We start from the raw sequence: 18,091 nt of genomic DNA, 5'->3' as shown, positions 1-18,091 counted from the left end.
AGTGGCTGGGGCAAGCAAGCAAAATTTAGTATCCTTACTGTGCCCCAATTAAGTTATGCTGACAAAAAATATATAAAATTATGCACACCTTTTATCCTTGCTCATATGTATTAATTATATCTTACTCTATCCAGCTTTGCTTTTCCTTCACCCAGCAAACAAAATTTGGATTACTTGTGACTGAAATTTTAATGGTTTCAGCATGTTGTGTCAACAACGTTCCATATTTTATATTTGGTTTTAACATCACAATTGGATTCTGAAAGGATCAAATGCCTCTAAGATCCGAGCCTTAAATAATGGGCCTACAGTTCTCAATCCCGGCACACTTTACTGAGGAATTACATGACATTTAAACTGTCATTTCTGTTAGTACTCCTTACCTTAATCTTAGCCATCAAAGCATCAATAGACATTTCAAGATCCTTGATTTGCTTGTTCACTTCTGCTTTCCCCTCTTTCAGAGCACTTACTACTTCATTGAATTTATCAAGTCTCTCCTTCAGCTTGCGAACTTTTATTAGGCCATCAATCCTGCAAAAGGAAAAGGTCTCTAAATTTCAGATCGGCTCAAGCAGCTAAGGAACAGGCAGCACACAAAGGACTGCAATCATGCTTTGTATCCACATCAGGGCTGACCCCAGACAACCAGACACCTGAAAGTGGACTGATCACTGGTGCTTGGCTCAACTACTGCAGGTCTTTACAGATTTAATGAGCAGCCATTAAGTCTGTGGTTGTCATTTATGGTTGTCATTTATGCCAAGGAGAAGCAGAAGATAAGGAAACACTTACTTGCAAAGGGGAAGATTGGTGTGCCTAGTTCTATACAAGGTCAGTGAAATGTAAAGCATATGCCTATTTTATGCATACACAAAATGCATATTTTAACTGTCTTGAAGGCTGCTCCATTTCACCTCTCACTTAACCTGCCACAAAGATGGTCCCTACAAGACTGTGACCCCTCTCTCCCCTCAGTCTTAAGAAAATAAGACTGGTGGAAAGAACCGATCTGAAGTTCATTAAAAAGCTACCTCCAACCCGATCCTCCCAATCTCTTTCTCTCTAGGTCACAGCTAGGACCAGCACAAAAACTGAAAAACCAAATACGTCATTAGGTGCATATGACACTAGGTGTACCAGTGAAAATATTGCTAATTGGGACAAAAGCTTTTGTGCAGAGCTCAGAGGTATTCTGGTCTCTTTCTTCTTACCGTGGTTTATGCTTCCTCTTACATAGCCACATGCGAATCATCTTTTGTATTTGAATGCAGGCACCAGCTCTGTATTTTATTTTGTTTTTTACTGCAAAATAAAACAAAGATATCCTAACAGATGAACCGATACCCCTCCACACCCACACCCCAAGACATTTTAAAAATGGAGAAAGGAAAGAAATCCTGGGTGTTTGAACCACCAGTTGCCAAAGGTGTGTTTGTTATTTAACTATTGGATGCTTTCAATTTTAAACATTTATACCCCATCTCCATTCCCATCACAAGAATCAAGGCAGCTTACAAAATACGTTTTTAAAAACATAATCAGGCAAAAGGCAAAATAAGGTGCCACAGTCACTGGTGTATCTGGGGGGGGGATCAGCAGGTGCACTTGCCCTCGGATGGCACAGCTGGGGGTGGCACCCCCAGCTGTGCCACCCTGACGACCACTCACACCTGCTGCCTCTCCATCCAGAGGCATTCTAAGTGCCTTAAAATGTCACTTCTGGATTTCCGGGGAAACCAGAACGAACGCTTTAAGGCCCTCAGAAGCCTCTGGAGTTCCTTAAAACATCACTTCTGGTTTACTCTGGAAAACCAGACATGTTGTTTTAAGGCCTTCCCAAGGCTTCAGAAGATCTCTGGAGGTCATGTGATGGGGTGGTGATACTTTCAAGCTCACCCCAGGCAGCAGAGTGGCCAAAACCACAACCACTTAAGACACAGTAGTCATCAACAATAGGGCTCACACTTCAGTAACGAATGCATGTACTGGATAGTAAGCCCATCAATTTGTGTGAAATATAATCAGGCCTACCATAAGTAGTTTCATATTCTGTTTGCAACACTGCTAGACAGATGACTTTGAAAAGCTCACAAACAGGGTATATGAAGGTGGCTGCAGCCCTCCCACGCTGTTTGTCCCTAGCACCTGATATTCAGAGGCATACTACTTATTGACCTGGAGGGTCAGTTGAGCTTTGTGCATAACAGCCTGATCTAGACCTGCATAGCAGAAACTTGCTGTCCATCGATCTAACCCATTCTAAAAGACATCCAAAATATCAGACTTCACACCCTGGTGTTGCAGGAAATTCAAACAAGGTGCTGTGTGAAATAGTAATTCTAAACCTATTTAAGAGAGTATGGCACTTCCAGCCTTTATGTATTCGTTTCATAAAAGGCTCTTGAATACATACATTTAATAACCGACAGGGCACACCACTGAACCTTCTTCCAACGACTGCAGATAAGCCAGTGGTTGACTCGCTTAATCAGCTCAGCAAGATGATCTGGGTCAGATTTCATGATTTGATCAAACTCTGCAAACTGAACAGACACCAGCATCACACAAGGTCAGGTTATTTAGAAGACAATCTTCATGGAACTGGGATGGGGCAGGGTAGAGTGAGTATATGAAGAGTTCTGCTGTAAACAGAATGCTGTAACTATGACAATATGCGCAGCAAATGCACTGGCTGCCAGGGAACTTCTGGGCCCTAACTCACGGGGCTAATTTTGACCTTTGAATGCCCTTCACAGCCTGGAACCAGAAAGCGCAAGGTTCCCCATGTACTCTCCACTCGACTGCCTGTTGAGAAAATCCCACAGAGGACTTGCTCGAATTCAGATTTAAACAACGTATATACATTTGGAAAAAGCAGTATGACTTTTGCAGTGTTAGCTGAGGTTTTGGAGTAAATTCTAGGAAAGTTCAACTATCAGACACCTGAGCTCTGGAAAAAGGTGTCAGACCAATTTGTCGGCCAATGGTTTTGGACTATGCAGTGTCATTAGCAATTGTGTTATTTTAACTATCACTCTGATTTTTATTACTTACCACAGACACTCACCTATAAGTTGATCCCACAGATAAGCTGAAGGCGGGTTTTGAGCCAACAATCATGGAATTTTCTGTGACCCTCGGATAAGTCGGGGGCTAAACTTAGGGGGTTGTCTGACTACAGTTTTGTCTGATTTTACCTGAGGCCAGATCCTGAAAAATAACCTACCACTAATTGCAACCTAAGAACTGTAGTCTCTAATTTATGATCTTTTACTATGTTTTTAATAAATACATTTTTACTCTTTTTTAAATTCTGGTCTTCACCACCTTTTTGTAAACACTATCAGAGTAAGTGCACTGTAAACTACATACCAGTAGAACAGTGGTTCCCAACCTGGTATTCATGTACTCCCAGGGACACTCAATAGGACCTTTAGGGCTAATTGAAAAAGAATGAAATAACGGCAGAAAAAGGCAGGCCGTGCTCCAGAATGCCTTTCAAGGACCAGCAAGGCAGGAAGGGAGGTAGCTAGTTGGCTGTGGAAGCCCTACCAATAGCTAGTTTTTTGGTCATCAATTCATCTATGAACCAGTGATTGAAAACCAGCACAGTAAAAAAGCTGAAACATAATATGAAAAGTGATCAATCACTCAATCAATTTCTCAGCACACTTCTGGTGCAAAACAGTGCAAAGGCAGAGTCTTCTGTTCTTCAAACAGATGAAAAGAGAAAATACATGATGAATACATGAAGTCTGGGTTTTCATAGAGAGGAGATGAGGGCTTGTATTATTACAAACATTTTGCTAATATGAAGGGTACAATTTATTATTGCCAAGGGATATTGCAAGTGAAAAAGGTTGGGAACCACTGCAGGAGATCCATGAATCAAATCCACCTTTAAGGTGAACATGAGGAGAACCATGAATCAAAGACACCTTTAAGGTGTCTGGTGTGTTAAGCCAGAAGCTCTACATACAACATACAACCCATAACACAAAACTGGAAGTGTGCAATTCAATTCACAGCAGAGAGATGAGATATTTGCAGCCCTTTTTACTCAGAAGTGGAACCACTGCTTTCCATGGGTTTTATTCTGAAGTCGTGGTGCACTGAATTGTAGCCTGGGAAGGAGGGTCCAATCCTGGTGTTTCAAAAAACAGACCTGCTTTGCAAGCATTTGTCAAGCAGAACCAGGCTGCAGCAGAAGGAAGGAGATTAAAAGGTTAACTTTGGCTGGAATTTCCCAGTTGCCGTAGAATCGATCTCTGCTCTGCCTGTCTGCCGCTTGAGAAACGAAACTGTTCAGAGTTGAAAGGCTGTGCCCTCTGACTGACCCGGAGATAAGGCGAAGTGAGAACTGGAGCTTGATTACTTGGCAAAAATTTCACACACTATACGTGAGTATCTACAGTATATATGCTCCAAAGAATTATGGTTTTGATTTGCTATAAACCACCTTAAGCACAAGGGCTGGCCTGATAGAAATAGTTTTAAATAGATCTATTAAATATAGAGATAGCCATGCCTGTATGCAGACTCACATCAAAAAATCCAACAAGACTAATCTGAGCTGTCTACAGACAGCTTTCAAGCACTGTTATTACTTTGTAGAAAAGACAGAGATACAAACACACGCTTCAATTCATGTTCATCAACTCTTCTTGGATAATAATAAAGCTTACCTTTCCAGGTCTAAAGAATACTTTGGTTAATCCAAATTTATAATCATTTTCATTTAATCCAAGGGCTTTGAAGAGTGCCTGGGACAAAAGAAAAACTCCTTAACAAAGAAATCATTTGAAAGAGCAAAGATACCAATAACTATCTATTCACTGTGATAAAGAAAACCCCAAAGAAGTGAATTAAGCATTCTGGAAATTAATACCTTGCAGAAAAGTCTAGGATCCAGTCTGGTCAGTTTTGCAGGCATATATTTTTTGTACATGTTATAGAGCTCATGGAAAGAGGCCCGTGACGGAAAGCCACCTTGCATCAAGTCCAAGACAGACACCATACCTGGAGTAACAAACGGGAACAAAATACCCAATAAAACAACAGGCTGTCACCAATGAAACAACAGGCTGATCCAGAAGTCTCTTAAACCAGAATCTCTGTTTAAAGGAGATGCAGTCCAATTTCAGTTGGCGATCTTGAATAAGCCACTGAGCTGCCTTGTGCGATTGGTCATTTTTGGACCAGCCATTAAAGTAACCGAGTAATCCTGACACACATATTGTTGAATGTACAACAGTACAATGCATGGCATCTGTGTACTGATGGCACCAGGCTCCTGTAGAACCTCTCTCTAGAGATCTCAGACATAAGCAGAAGGCTTGACAGGAAGCTGCTCACCACCATTCTCTAGGGCATCTCACATAATATATGCCAGATCCCAAGTCATGTCACCAAACATCCCAAGATAAACAATATCATAGCGGAAAGACCTGAACAGGATCAAAGTAGTACAAGTTGGTTAATATTGCTTCTTAGAGAACAACTACTGATAGGCACAGCCTTACTAGCCAAGTGAAAAGTAGAATGACAAAAGTTTAGAAGTTTGACAGTACCCAGTTGTGCATGCGGCTGGACACTGACCACAATCCAGATTCTCTCGAGATGGCCATGTTGGAGGTACTATTGCCAGAAAGCTTACATCAAGGAGTTTCTTGAGTAAGGATAATCAATCAAATAAAAACTTAAATGCATCTGACACAATACCCTACTGAAAAGACATTAATTACTTGGTCTCTGTTAGAAACCATCTTGTGTAGACTGGTCTTTAATGGTAGTTCGGTTTTAAACAGATTAAAGTTTGTCTGAGTACCCAAACACACATGCATTTGTATATTGGTTATGTGTATCATAAAATTATATTTGGAAGATGCCAAAATAATTTTTGGAAGGGGCTCCTTACTTGATGAGCTGTTGACTACATCATTACTATTTGGATGCTTGGTGTTGTTTATGTGATCCCTCGCTCTCACTTTCCATATTAACACTTCTTATTTTTAGTTGGGGAGGTTTTTTATTTTTTACTTGTTTCTTAAAATTACTCAAACTGGTTTCTCAACCAGAAGATAAGAGGCCTATAAAACAAAATCATGGCACATGCTTGGGAGCCTCCTACTGTTGTTTGTTGTGTTGTGTTCCTAGTCTTGCAGCTGGGCAGCAGGTGTCTAGGGGTCCTGGGAATACCACAAGCCACCACCTCAAGTACCACTGGTGGTACCCGCACCACTGGCTGAGAAACACTGGATTAGGCCAAATTTAAAGGCACCAAATACCTTATTCAAAACCAGTTCCATACCTGGTTTTTTGCTGATTTAAACTCTATAATTTTTTTAAGATTACAATTTGCTGATGCCCCAGTCCATGTCCACTAGTAGCTGCTTCCTCATCAGATCTACTGACAGGTAACACTCGTTTTTAAATGGCACGCTCTTGCTGTATGTATGGTACAAGGTGCACCAGTGACACATTGCATGATTCCAGCGTCTTCCACTTCTTTCTTCCAATACCCTTTTTCTTTAGGGGAGAAACTCCACTAAACAACTGTCAACTTTCATAGTGGAAATATCCTTCTGTACTTCTACGAAAGGCTGAGACATTGATGGTCTTGCACGGAAGACTGTTAATACGGTTCCTAGTAATTTAGTAATTAAAGTAGAATTCAGTAACATTAGGGAATGTAACGTAAAGATTACAAGTGTGCTGAGATGGAGAATAGAAGGCTGCTTTCTTCCCAAAGAGAAATACATCAAGGCTTTATGTTCAGAACCATGTTCTTTATATTATCATTGTTATTTATGGAAATACATGAAATGTCAGTCCTCTTTTCTTTATACACAAAAAGCCTTAAAAAGTAGGTTCGTTGTCTTTTTCTTTGTGAAGGCAACTATTAACTAAGAATCAATATCAACCACACAGTAATAAAACTGTCCTGATGTAGGGCACTGAAACAAAGTTAAAACAACCAATATCCAATTAAGGAACACTTGTTTAAAGCACTATTGTTCCAACTCTGAGTGAATTATGTAATGCGTGCAATAATAGGGCTACTGGAGCTCTGAATAAGACATACCAAATTACCTGAACACTGGAGTTGGGACAGAATCTGGGCACCTTCAAAATGGTGGCTTGTCATCTTTAAATTAGGCTTGATGCAGCGAATAAAGCTAGAGCCCTATTGAAAAGACAGCAAATTTGCAACATCAGTAAATATCTGTGAATCGTTTAGATATGTGGTTTTCAAACTCTCAGGGAGTTTGAAGACCGCAGTAAGTCCTTGCAGGGGAGGGCAGGGAGGCAGTGGGGATGCTAGAATCAACGTCTTCCTTTTCCAGATACCACCTTATATCTCATCACCAGGAAGCTCTCTTCTGGTTGCTGCAATAAAAGTCCCTTTTTAAAAAAGTATTATGTTCAAATAGCACAGAGGAGATAAATTAATGCAGTGTAACTATTTCTGAACAAGCTGCTTTTAATTCTTTCCTAGTTTTAAAAAAAGTTCACCTTGCATTATAATGTGGAAGCTCCATTTTCCAGGGGAAAATGTCACAGGAATGTTCAAGTTGGTATATTCTACATTGAACTGTCTGGATGGTGGCCAGAGAGCCCTTAACATAATGCAATGTATAAATCAAACAACTGCACTTTATACTTTTTAATTTTGCCAATTACTTTCCCCATCTCCCTTCTTTTCCTTTTGAATCTTAATTTAGCTATCCCTGATTTTCTTTAAAGGTACTTGCTACATAAGGAGCCTGAATCTAAAAGGAAAAAAAACTCCAGAATCAACCCTGGACTTGAAATAGGGAGTACAATTCAGACCTCTTGGAATGGAATAATCCAAACCCTTCCTGGTTTTGTAGGGGGAACACCTTCATACTCTTCTAGGTAGTCTAAGGGCCCATTAGAAGCATGGAGGGTTCCAAATTAGGCCTAGAATAAAGCCAAGCTATTTTCCAATTGAGGAAGGGAGATAATAGCTCAGTTTATCAATTCCAATGTGGATAAGGGGAGCAAGGAAGGGAAACAGTTCACCATTCCCTACTTTCCATTAAAACTGCCCAATGAAGAGTTAATACGTACATTCTTCATTCAAAGCTTGCAGTTTAAAGCCATAAATTGTCAAGGAGATACCATTAAAGACACCATTTGTAATGAACCTGCAAAGCTTCAGAATCCATGAAACAGCACCCAGAAAGGCTGAAATATATTCATCAAGTAAGAATATACTGCCTTTAAAAATATAGACAAAAATCCATGATATAGAAATGATGGCCAGAACCTCTTTCAAACCCTTATTCCAAGCATCCTCTCAAAGAACTAAATAGAAACAAAAGCAAACTGCAATATACAGGATGACATTATCACACATAGTCTAGGAGCATGAAGAAAGAAGATCATCTATTCCTCCTCTAGAATCTCATTTTCCCACTTCCTAAGGTTTTATCTGAATTTTGAAGTACACATTATATCTAAGTAAGAGAGACTGGGAAACATTTAAAGCAGCTTTTGTTATTCTACAGCATTTGTTCAGTGTTATTAGAGAGTATAATTCAATAGAGCTGAGCCTGCAATTTCAGAGACATCTGAAGTGCCTGCATGAATTGAGCCACATTGACTTGCTGATTGAAATCGGTAAAGCTGATTGAAAAGGCAGGAGGTCACTCCTGGCTGCCATTTCCCAGGCCCTGCATATATTCAAGAGTGTTGTGTGATGACTTCTAATAGGTGGGCATGCACATACGAGTGGCTTTCAGCTGACACCAAATAAGCTGGGCTGGCAACCACTTCCATGGTGGTCAATGTAGAAACTCTTAAAAGATGTCTACATGTCTTGCACATTATGATCCCAGAGCCATGAACAATTGAGGTTAGAAACAGCCTTATAATTATAGAGGTTATTATATTAGTATCCATGCTACAGGTTGTTTTAAGAGAAAGGAGTACAGGTTGATTCTCATTATTCGTGAGGGTTCTGTTTCCAGAACTCATGGCAAAAACCCGCATTAAAGCAAACATATTTAAAAAATATAACCCCTGGGGGCTGGGGGATAAGAATAGGCCCTCGGTTTGGCTGTACTTGTCGTTAGAGGCGACTAAGCAACCACCGGGTAGATGGGACACGTTAGCCTGGGAAGGCAGCTCATCTGAGAGAAGGAAAACTCTGATCCCAAACCTCCACTGCCTTGTAGCTACATCCAGTTATGGAAAAGGCTTCAGGAGTCAACCTCGAGGCAAAATCCGGAGCCGGAGTCCCTGAGGCAGTTCAGGGCTGAACGCAGTCACGTTCTGGCAACTCCTGCGACGCCGCTGGAACCAACTGTATTGGCCTCTGCCTTTCCATTGGACCATTTCAGTGACGTGGAGAGGGGGGATTTGCTGTGTGGGTAACAGCCTATCCTCCATACCTACTTTACACAGGCTTCGCGCACTGGAGAGGACACTCTGTTCCAGAACCACCATTCAGAGCGCAATACCATAGTCTTCTGAGACTGAAGGATGCCAACATTTAAAAAACAATGTTCCCTTGCTATGCAATTTAAAAACAGCCTTTGTGATGTAACACAGAGTCATTAGACAGATAATTAACATAAGAACATAAGTACAGCCCCACTGGATCAGGCCATAGGCCCATCTAGTCCAGCTTCCTGTATCTCACAGCGGCCCACCAAATGCCCCAGGGAGCACACCAGGTAACAAGAGACCTGCATCCTGGTGCCCTCTCTTGCATCTGGCATTCTGACACAGCCCATTTCTAAAATCAGGAGGTTGCACATACACATCATGGCTTGTAACCCTAATGGATTTTTCCTCCAGAAACATGTCCGATCCCCTTTTAAAGGCGTCCAGGCCAGATGCCATCACCACATCCTGTGGTAAGGAGTTCCACAGACCTACCACACGCTGAGTAAAGAAATATTTTCTCTTGTCTGTCCTAACTCTCCCAACACTCAATTTTAGTGGACGTCCCCTGGTTCTGGTGTTATGTGAGAGTGTAAAGAGCATCTCTCTATCCACTTTATCCTTCCTATGCATAATTTTGTATGTCTCAATCATGCCCCCCCTCAGGTGTCTCTTTTCTAGGCTGAAGAGGCCCAAATGTCGTAGCCTTTCCTCATAGGGAAGGTGCCCCAGCCTAGTTCATCAATTAATCTCTCTCCAGGTGCTTAGAAAGGCCTTATTCTGAGCCAGCGAACCCTCCCTTCACCCATAGCTAGGAAAGAATACACAGTGATTATCTTTCTGTCACATGCTCAGGGGGAAGGGAGGTTTCACTGGCTTGGACTAAAGCTGTTCGAAGTGCCTGGAGAGAGATGATCGATGGATTGTCAGTCGGCTGTCCTCTTTCATATTAATGAGGCTATTGTTCAACAAGTTTTTTCCTTTAATTTAAAGGGCCCGTCTCATTGCATTGAGATAGAAAAATATGTGGGTTTTTCCATGGGTGAAAATTCCATGGATAATTAGGTTATACCTGTAATTGCTTGCTTAACTATCTCTCTACAACAGTAGAAAAGCAGTTTTTTAAACTGTGATTTTAAAGGGATGCATTTTTCCCCTTTTCCAGCAATCAGCACATTTCTTCTCATTTGCAGTGGCCATTTGTGTTGAGTCAAATTCGTGTATAAAAAAATTCGTGTATAAAAATGTTGGACATGTATAAATCAAACATACTGGGAAGATTTAAGTTGCTATGTCATGTCATATGTCATGGTCCAAAGACTTCATTCTCTGAATGCAGATATATGCCTTAGGAAGCAGGACATCACTGTGACATGCAAACATGTTTTAAAATGTGTTTGTAAATATCAAGCAATTTCTTTTAACATTTACATAAGAACATAACATAAGAACATAAGAACAGCCCCACTGGATCAGGCCACAGGCCCATCTAGTCCAGCTTCCTGTATCTCACAGCGGCCCACCAAATGCCCCAGGGAGCACACCAGATATACAGGAACCTGCTTGGAACACAACAGGCAACATGGCTCTAATATCTCCCAATACCTTCCCCTATATTTTGGTGTGGAACAGCAACACTTCATGATCTGACACTTGAACTGCATATCCTTAATTTAAAAAAGAAAAAAAATAAAGATAGATACATTTAAAAAATAGGTTGAGGAAGAAATTGGCAAATTTCAACCTGCATTTTTCAAGAGACCAATCTGCCAAGCCAAATACAGTGACTGTCATAAGTAAGCTTGTCACTTTTTTTTTTTTTTTTAAAGATGGTGGTCTAAAAATCGATGCTTTAACTAAAAAGTTGGTATGGAACTGCTATGCTGCAGTAAAAAGCAACTTGTCTTGCTAGTAAATGCCATTTTAAAAAAATATGACTAGCTTATTTTGGCAATGAATTTTTAAAAATATTCATCTAAAGTAGATATAGTGTGGATCCCAATTAGTACATAAATAAAAGAAAGGTTCACAACAGAAGACTTGTTTGTTTTACTTACAGTACTACGAAGCTTTTCCAGCAGCAGGTTCAGCTGGGTCTATAAAAACAAGAGTATTTGCATCAATATGGAGAACTGCAAATTACACAGCAGGACATAACATGATCAGCAAGCATCACTTAGCACTACCTCTCTGTGCACACAAGCAGTTGCTTAAATGGAGATGAACATGCACAAATGAACATGCACTTTTGAGACTAGAGAGGGGATTCATTCAACAATACCGAGAGCCTCCATTCCTATTCTTGGTTGAACAACATTCGCAAAAAGAGAAATAAGTTAATTTAAAACATAATTTAATATGTTGCTCGAGTCTTTAAGCCATGGACTTCACTTTCAACTGTAGAAAGCAGCTATCAGACACTGGAAGTGAAACACCACAGGCAAAGCAGGTGTCAGGAAGGAAGGAAGAACAAGTCTGAAATTTGATCACCAGTCTGGACAAACCAACATTTATATGGTAAAAGTACAGGTAGGGAAATAGGTGACTGAATGCACTAAATGACATCTAGCATACCACAGATATTTTGAGTGACTTCCCCCAAATAAGCCTCAGGAGGAAAAACCAGCAGAAGAGGCTTTTGCTCAGAGTCACACTGCAAGCAAAGTGTGGACTGCAAGAACGAAGCATCTTCTTTTTCTGTGGTGGCGTTTTCCCTTGAAAAGGCAAACACACTTCAACACTCTATCCAAACTTAGTGCTGCACTTCTGGACACTCTGAACATGAATGAAAGGAGAGCAGCATTCATGAAAGGAGTTTTCTGTGTGCAGAAGAAATACTTCAATGCGCACACCTCTCTTTCTGCAGAAGCTCTCACAGACACAGCATAAGTATTGTTATAAACCTGTGCATTTTACCAGGCACTTGAGGACAAGGGAGATTTTAAAGCTGTGCTGATTCTTCTCGATGTATTCATATTTTTTAGATTTGAATTTGTTTCCTTTGAATAACTTTATAGATCCAATTTGAAATTGGTGGATAAATGATTACTAAATGCCGTAAATAAATGCCTTCAGCTGTAGATGTAGATGTAAGCATTCCAACAATCAGCTGCCCACTTAAAGCAATATTGCTGAGGGACAGTGTTACCATGTGATCAGGTGTACCTAGACCAGTCCTCAACCAGTCAGATCCAAGACATTATATACTTTGACAGCCTTGGGGAGTCCCTGTACATGCAGGAGCTCTATGTCAGCAAACAATTTCACTTGCACAAACCCATTCCTTCCTCAGTTCTCACAAAATGCAAGTCAGCAAATCTGTGCAGCAGGGTTCTTGTCTCACTGCACTGCTATGCAGTCGGCAGAAGGTACACAAGACCTTCTCCCAATTCTTTTTTCTCTTGATCCCAGGACAAAGTCAGAGTATGACTCCCCTGCTTGAAGCAGGACTCAGCACAAATAATGGCTAGCTACAAGCCAAGCCAAAATATTTCAGACCACTCATTTTAAAAGTTTAAGTTTCATATTTCACATATTTGTCTGCATAAATGTCAGGGATCAAAAGCCCTCTCTGGCTTGATTATGTGTTAGTGTTTTCCCCATTTCTTAAATGCATCTACTCTTCCGCTTGGGGAAGAAATATATATATTTCTAATAGCTTTCTGGTTCAAAATTCTCTGAGCTTATTCATTGTTCTTAATACATGGGTTGATGAAGGAATCAGTAAACAAATCAAAAAGCCTGCTGAGGTATTGAGATGTTTTTCCAGTGTTACATGAAGCAAAAGTGATGCGCTGGAAATATGAGCCCTGGCTGAAATTACAGCAGTTTGATAAATAATGTCCACGAAAGTGATACATTTACCTGCAGCCCTCGGTTTTGTCTTTGCCTGCTTTTTCTCTCAACTTCCCTATAGCTCCTTCCAGCCATCCTGAGCTGGTAAAAGCCAACTAAAACAAAAACTGAGGAATGGGGAAAGGAAGCAGAAAACAGAGAAGGCCTAAGATATAAACAACAGAAGGCAAAGAGGTCAGATTGACAGCTAAGAACAAAAGGAGAAAAACAGGAAAAGTATCAGATACTACAGTTAGGAAAAAAGAATGGTAGTGCTCCGTGCCCTGAGGACTGTGTGTGTCAAAACCATCAATGTCTTTCCTGTGTTCGAACTAACAGTTTACATGCAGGGAGGTACTTTACTTTCTAAATAGAGTATCTACAGCTGGTTTGTGCCCAATAATGGACCCTCTTCAAAAGTTCACATTCTAACTGTAAAACTAAAACTTTTCAACTTTAAACATTCCATTTGGCTTTGGTAAAAACCAGCCTTCACTGCTGCCTTTATGTCACACACACACACACACACACACACACACACACACACACACACACACACACTCACTATATTATATAGGCATAAACAATCTGTGCATCCCACCTCCCTAGTGAGGCGTGGTTAGCCTCCAGGGGTGTCACCAGGCATCTGGGGGAGAGAGGTGGGCGGCAGCTGCTCTGCTGCTGAGCTCTGCCTTGTTTCTAGTGTATAATTATAACACCTTCATCCCCATTTTGGGGGTAACCGAGGTGAGGTGTTGTAATGGGGAGCCGTGGCCAATGGCTACAAGGATCAGGGGAGGTGCGAGCCAGAAAAGTTCGAGAACCACCGGCATAAACCGATTCTAATCTGAAATTTGTTCCACTTACAACATGCAGTATGCATCTTTTATCCATTTATGGCAAGCTCCTTGCGGTAAGCTCTTATGACTGCAGACAGCATGAGAGGGACAGTGGTGTATATGCTTGCATGTGAGAGTGAGAGAAAAGAGCCAAGTCAGATAGATGACTGAAGGGGCAGACTGGAAAGGGAAGCATCTACTCATTTTGTCCTTAAGCCATAAAAGAAGATCAAGGGATAGAAGCAAGGTAGAAGAGCATGTGAAAGAAATGAATGGGGGGAAATTATCTAAAGATCTTGCAGACAATTTGAAACTGGAACAGAGAGGACAGACAGGGAAGAGGAGCCAAGGAACGACCCAGAAGATAGTGGCTCTGCTGCTCAGTATCTGTTGGGCATGGAGAGGTACTACACAACCATCAGGAGAGGGCAGGGGCATAGAAGACTCTCCCCCACCCTCGACTACAAAGATCAAAGTACATGTAGTTATTCATGACTACTATCCTGAGCATACTTACTAGAAGGCAACTCACACTGAAATCAGCAGGAGCTGCTTCTGACTAAACATACTTTGGGTCTGGCTCGCAAAAGACATGAACGTATTGTGTCCCGTCCCCCCAGTAGTTCTCATTCTCTTCATATAAACTGGAAAGCAGTACTGTAAAATTAGAAACTCTCTCATGTTCATACCTTGAATTTGTTTCCCACACTGATGAAACTAAGTTTTCCTGCTTTTTGTTTAGGATCCTTGTTGTTGTTAGTGTTGGATTCAAAGAGCTGTCGGATAAATTTATCTTTGGATTCACATATAAGAGATTCAAGAGACATGTGCAGAGCATCATTGTTTTTCTCCACAAACTGGGTCTGTAGAAAATAATGATACAAGTAAGAGCCTAGCGAATGCATGTCTGCTCATCACTGGATGACTGTAACATTAAGCAGAAACCTGCATGTATGACTGAAACAGGCAGGTCTTCCATATCACCTTAGAAACAACACTCTTTTTCAAGGAGTTAGTTCATCATTTATAGCTTACAAGTGTAGATCAGTTCAAGGATTAACATGCACAAGCCTATAGACTCCAATATATTAAATTTGTCTTAATTCAGATCCAGATAAATAAGCAACCCCAAAGACATATAAAAATCGCATCAGGTCAGAATGCTACACTATGCTATGCAGTACAAAAAAGTAATAATATATATAAAAATGTTGTTTAGTACAAAAGGGAGAGAAAATTAATTCATGATTAAAGGTCAGCCTACTAAAGTAAGGCCTTCACTATTCTTAGTTTTGGACTTGGCTCACATTATTTGACCAACCTCCAATCCATCTGCATTCAAGTACCATCAGATACCTGGGCTTGCAGAGGTCTAATTTGGGCTTTGGGGGGGGGGAGTGAGGAAATAATTCTTTTTCTCGGAAAGCCATACCGATTAGAGGGTTTGGAGAACATTCCATGGAAAAATAGAGAAATCATAAATTAGCATTACACTTCCCCAAGGTACACTTCTTTCAATAACCAAACACAGAAAAGCAATTGCTAACAAGCAAAAAGATTATTTTACAGAGTGAATAAGAAGTTGGCATTGACTATATAAGTAAAGTGTTTGGGATAAACTGGGTGATCTCAGAGCCAATTTTTAAAGAGTGAGTCACACTAATCAATTAAAAAAGATGGAATGACTATTTGCAGAATTTCATATCTCCCATAATTAGTCTTGTGCAGGGTTAGTCTTAGGAGCTATGGGTCCCAACTGGAAACATTTTTAGCTGGGCTCCAGGTTCACTGCCAAGGTCTGTAGAAACTTAGAGAATAGCGATATAAATAAAATGTATTATAGAATTTATATCTCTATGGTAGAATGGAAAGCAATCAAAATGTGTGCTTAAAAAGTGCATGTGAGTTAACGGACCAAATGGATCTAAGCACATTTTAATATGAAACTGCATACAAGACTAAAGTAGACTGCCCTAGTGCGGGGGTCCCTTAGGTGCAGGGCCCCAATTGGGTGCAACTGGCTTAAAGTAGGCCCCGGTCTTGTGCTTGCTTGTTAAGTCAGGCATATCTGGATCTTTCATTCACATTAATAAACCAGAAGCAAGATGTATTTTAACTTGAAATAACATTACGTAAACCATTTCCTACTACTTGCCATCCCAAGCTAAGCTGTTATCCTAGAGAATGCATCTTCTAAATGGAACATTTCAGAACTTAGATGCGTTGGTGAAGCCTCAAGGAAAGGCTTGGAATTCCTTTGCAGGGCCTTGTTAGTGGTAACATCCCATCGTGAAACACTCGTGTCAAAATTCTAAGATTCTCCCTTCCCAGACTACTAGCTCACTTCTAATCAGAAACCACTCTCTTATTCACTCACTCATTTCTCAAGCACTCAAGAGTTCTCTAAAAACTCTTCTGCTTTAGGAAATCATTGATGATTAATTTTTTACAAAGCCATTTTATGAGCTGCATTGATATTTTAATACATTTATACAACATCACATTAAGTGTCACAGAACTTTATTATTAACTGCACTGTGGGGTGCAAAATCGGGCAGAAAGACGATAAAAAATTAAAAGCTTACAGAACGTTCAGTAAAGTGTGCATAACCATAAAATGTTTGGACTTTCATTATGAAGCTGAATATTCTCCACCTAATCAACCACTCCCACAACAATGCACTGCATAACTGTTAATAAATAATATAAAAGCCAATGAAGAAAAGCGAACAAGGTAAATCATGTTCGTTTACCGTCTCATAGCATACTGCTCCTGCAAAATGTCGAATAATAAAGCCCTCATCATCTCGGATATTTCTGTGAACAGCCAGTTTAGACTTCCTTGGTATCTAATTTAAAAAAGCAAATCTAGAGTTATAGATGAAACAATAAAAGATATAGATCATTAAACTATAGGAAGGGGTCATAAATAAGCGAGAGAGGACATTTGAATACACAAGGTCTCCATTCCCTGGTATCTACTCTACAGTAGATGGATAATTGAATCAATGGTCTGACAGCATAAAACAACTTCATATTCTTCTGGATATATTCTGCACTTTAACATGAAATAGGTATCTGTTCTCTGCAGAGATTAAGTTTATTCAGAAGCACGTTTCACTGTGTTCAATGGAACTTACTCCCAGGAAAGTGTGCACAGGACTGCTGCCTTAGCCTAGAGTAAGACAAGGCACCCAGACTGCATTGACCCCAGCATTCACTGCGACCTAATTCTAGGCAGCGATGCAAGAACACACAAGGGTCAAGCCCATTTGTCTCCTTGTTGAGATAGATATGCAATAATTCACATTTGTTTCCTTTTACAAAACCACATAGCTAAAATTAATTTTGAAGAAAGCGTTAAGCTGTATGTGATCAATAGTAATAATAGTTTTTCCCACCCCTAGAACCACAGAAATTGGTTCTTTCCGATGCTCTTGGATGATTGGTGACAGAGCCTTGTCACAGTAATCATTAATGCATGTTCAACATTCATTTTGCACAAAAGACATATGGAGAAAAAATCTGTCATGACTACCATAAAGACACTTCCTCCATGGCAAAAAGAAGTTTCCATGACATATGAATGAATTCAAAAGTTTTCTTGACATTATTGCTTCTGCAATAGCAAACAGTGTGGCAACTCGCATGTACAGCATGCCACTCATATAAAAAAAGAACCCATCTTATTTTAGAAACTATGGCTTCAACGTCATATGTTCATCCCTACAGGACATGTGGCTTCATACCGACTTCAATGTCAGAGACGGGGCATAATTTTGAAGGAATTGCAAAATTCTTGCTTCATCTGGGCACCTGACTTTCCAAAGCAAATACTTACACAGCCACCTCAGAAAATCACCTTCATTTACTGAATTCATCCATCATGATATGAGCTCAACACATGAAAGTACACACACATTCAGATTCACAACAAAACAAAACCATTCTGTAACCCCCCCCCCCCCCCGGAGTTAAGTAAAACAACGGATACCAAGGAA

The 18,091-nt window shown here is 40.4% G+C and overlaps 1 protein-coding gene across 3 annotated transcripts in view; it reads right to left on the bottom strand.

The window, feature by feature from the left end:
• Window positions 1-18,091, bottom strand: part of MYO6 (myosin VI) — a 126,669-nt gene that overhangs the window by 22,142 nt on the left and 86,436 nt on the right. For 2 of the 3 annotated variants that reach the window (XM_066612453.1, XM_066612454.1), the window contains exons 17-25: window positions 16,844-16,939; window positions 14,780-14,953; window positions 11,475-11,513; window positions 7,096-7,189; window positions 4,892-5,022; window positions 4,689-4,766; window positions 2,417-2,546; window positions 1,215-1,305; window positions 384-534 (exon numbers count right to left, since the gene is read on the bottom strand). In XM_066612453.1, the coding sequence (XP_066468550.1) occupies window positions 384-534; window positions 1,215-1,305; window positions 2,417-2,546; window positions 4,689-4,766; window positions 4,892-5,022; window positions 7,096-7,189; window positions 11,475-11,513; window positions 14,780-14,953; window positions 16,844-16,939 (984 nt within the window). Of the gene's footprint in view, window positions 1-383; window positions 535-1,214; window positions 1,306-2,416; window positions 2,547-4,688; window positions 4,767-4,891; window positions 5,023-7,095; window positions 7,190-11,474; window positions 11,514-13,314; window positions 13,380-14,779; window positions 14,954-16,843; window positions 16,940-18,091 lie in introns of those variants that run through there. The other variant, XM_066612455.1, reaches the window with a different exon arrangement.

Source organism: Tiliqua scincoides, chromosome 1 (assembly GCF_035046505.1).
Source record: "Tiliqua scincoides isolate rTilSci1 chromosome 1, rTilSci1.hap2, whole genome shotgun sequence".
Lineage (NCBI taxonomy): Eukaryota > Metazoa > Chordata > Lepidosauria > Squamata > Scincidae > Tiliqua > Tiliqua scincoides.
Note: the sequence above shows the minus strand (reverse complement) of the source record. Positions and strands in the feature narration are given on the sequence as shown.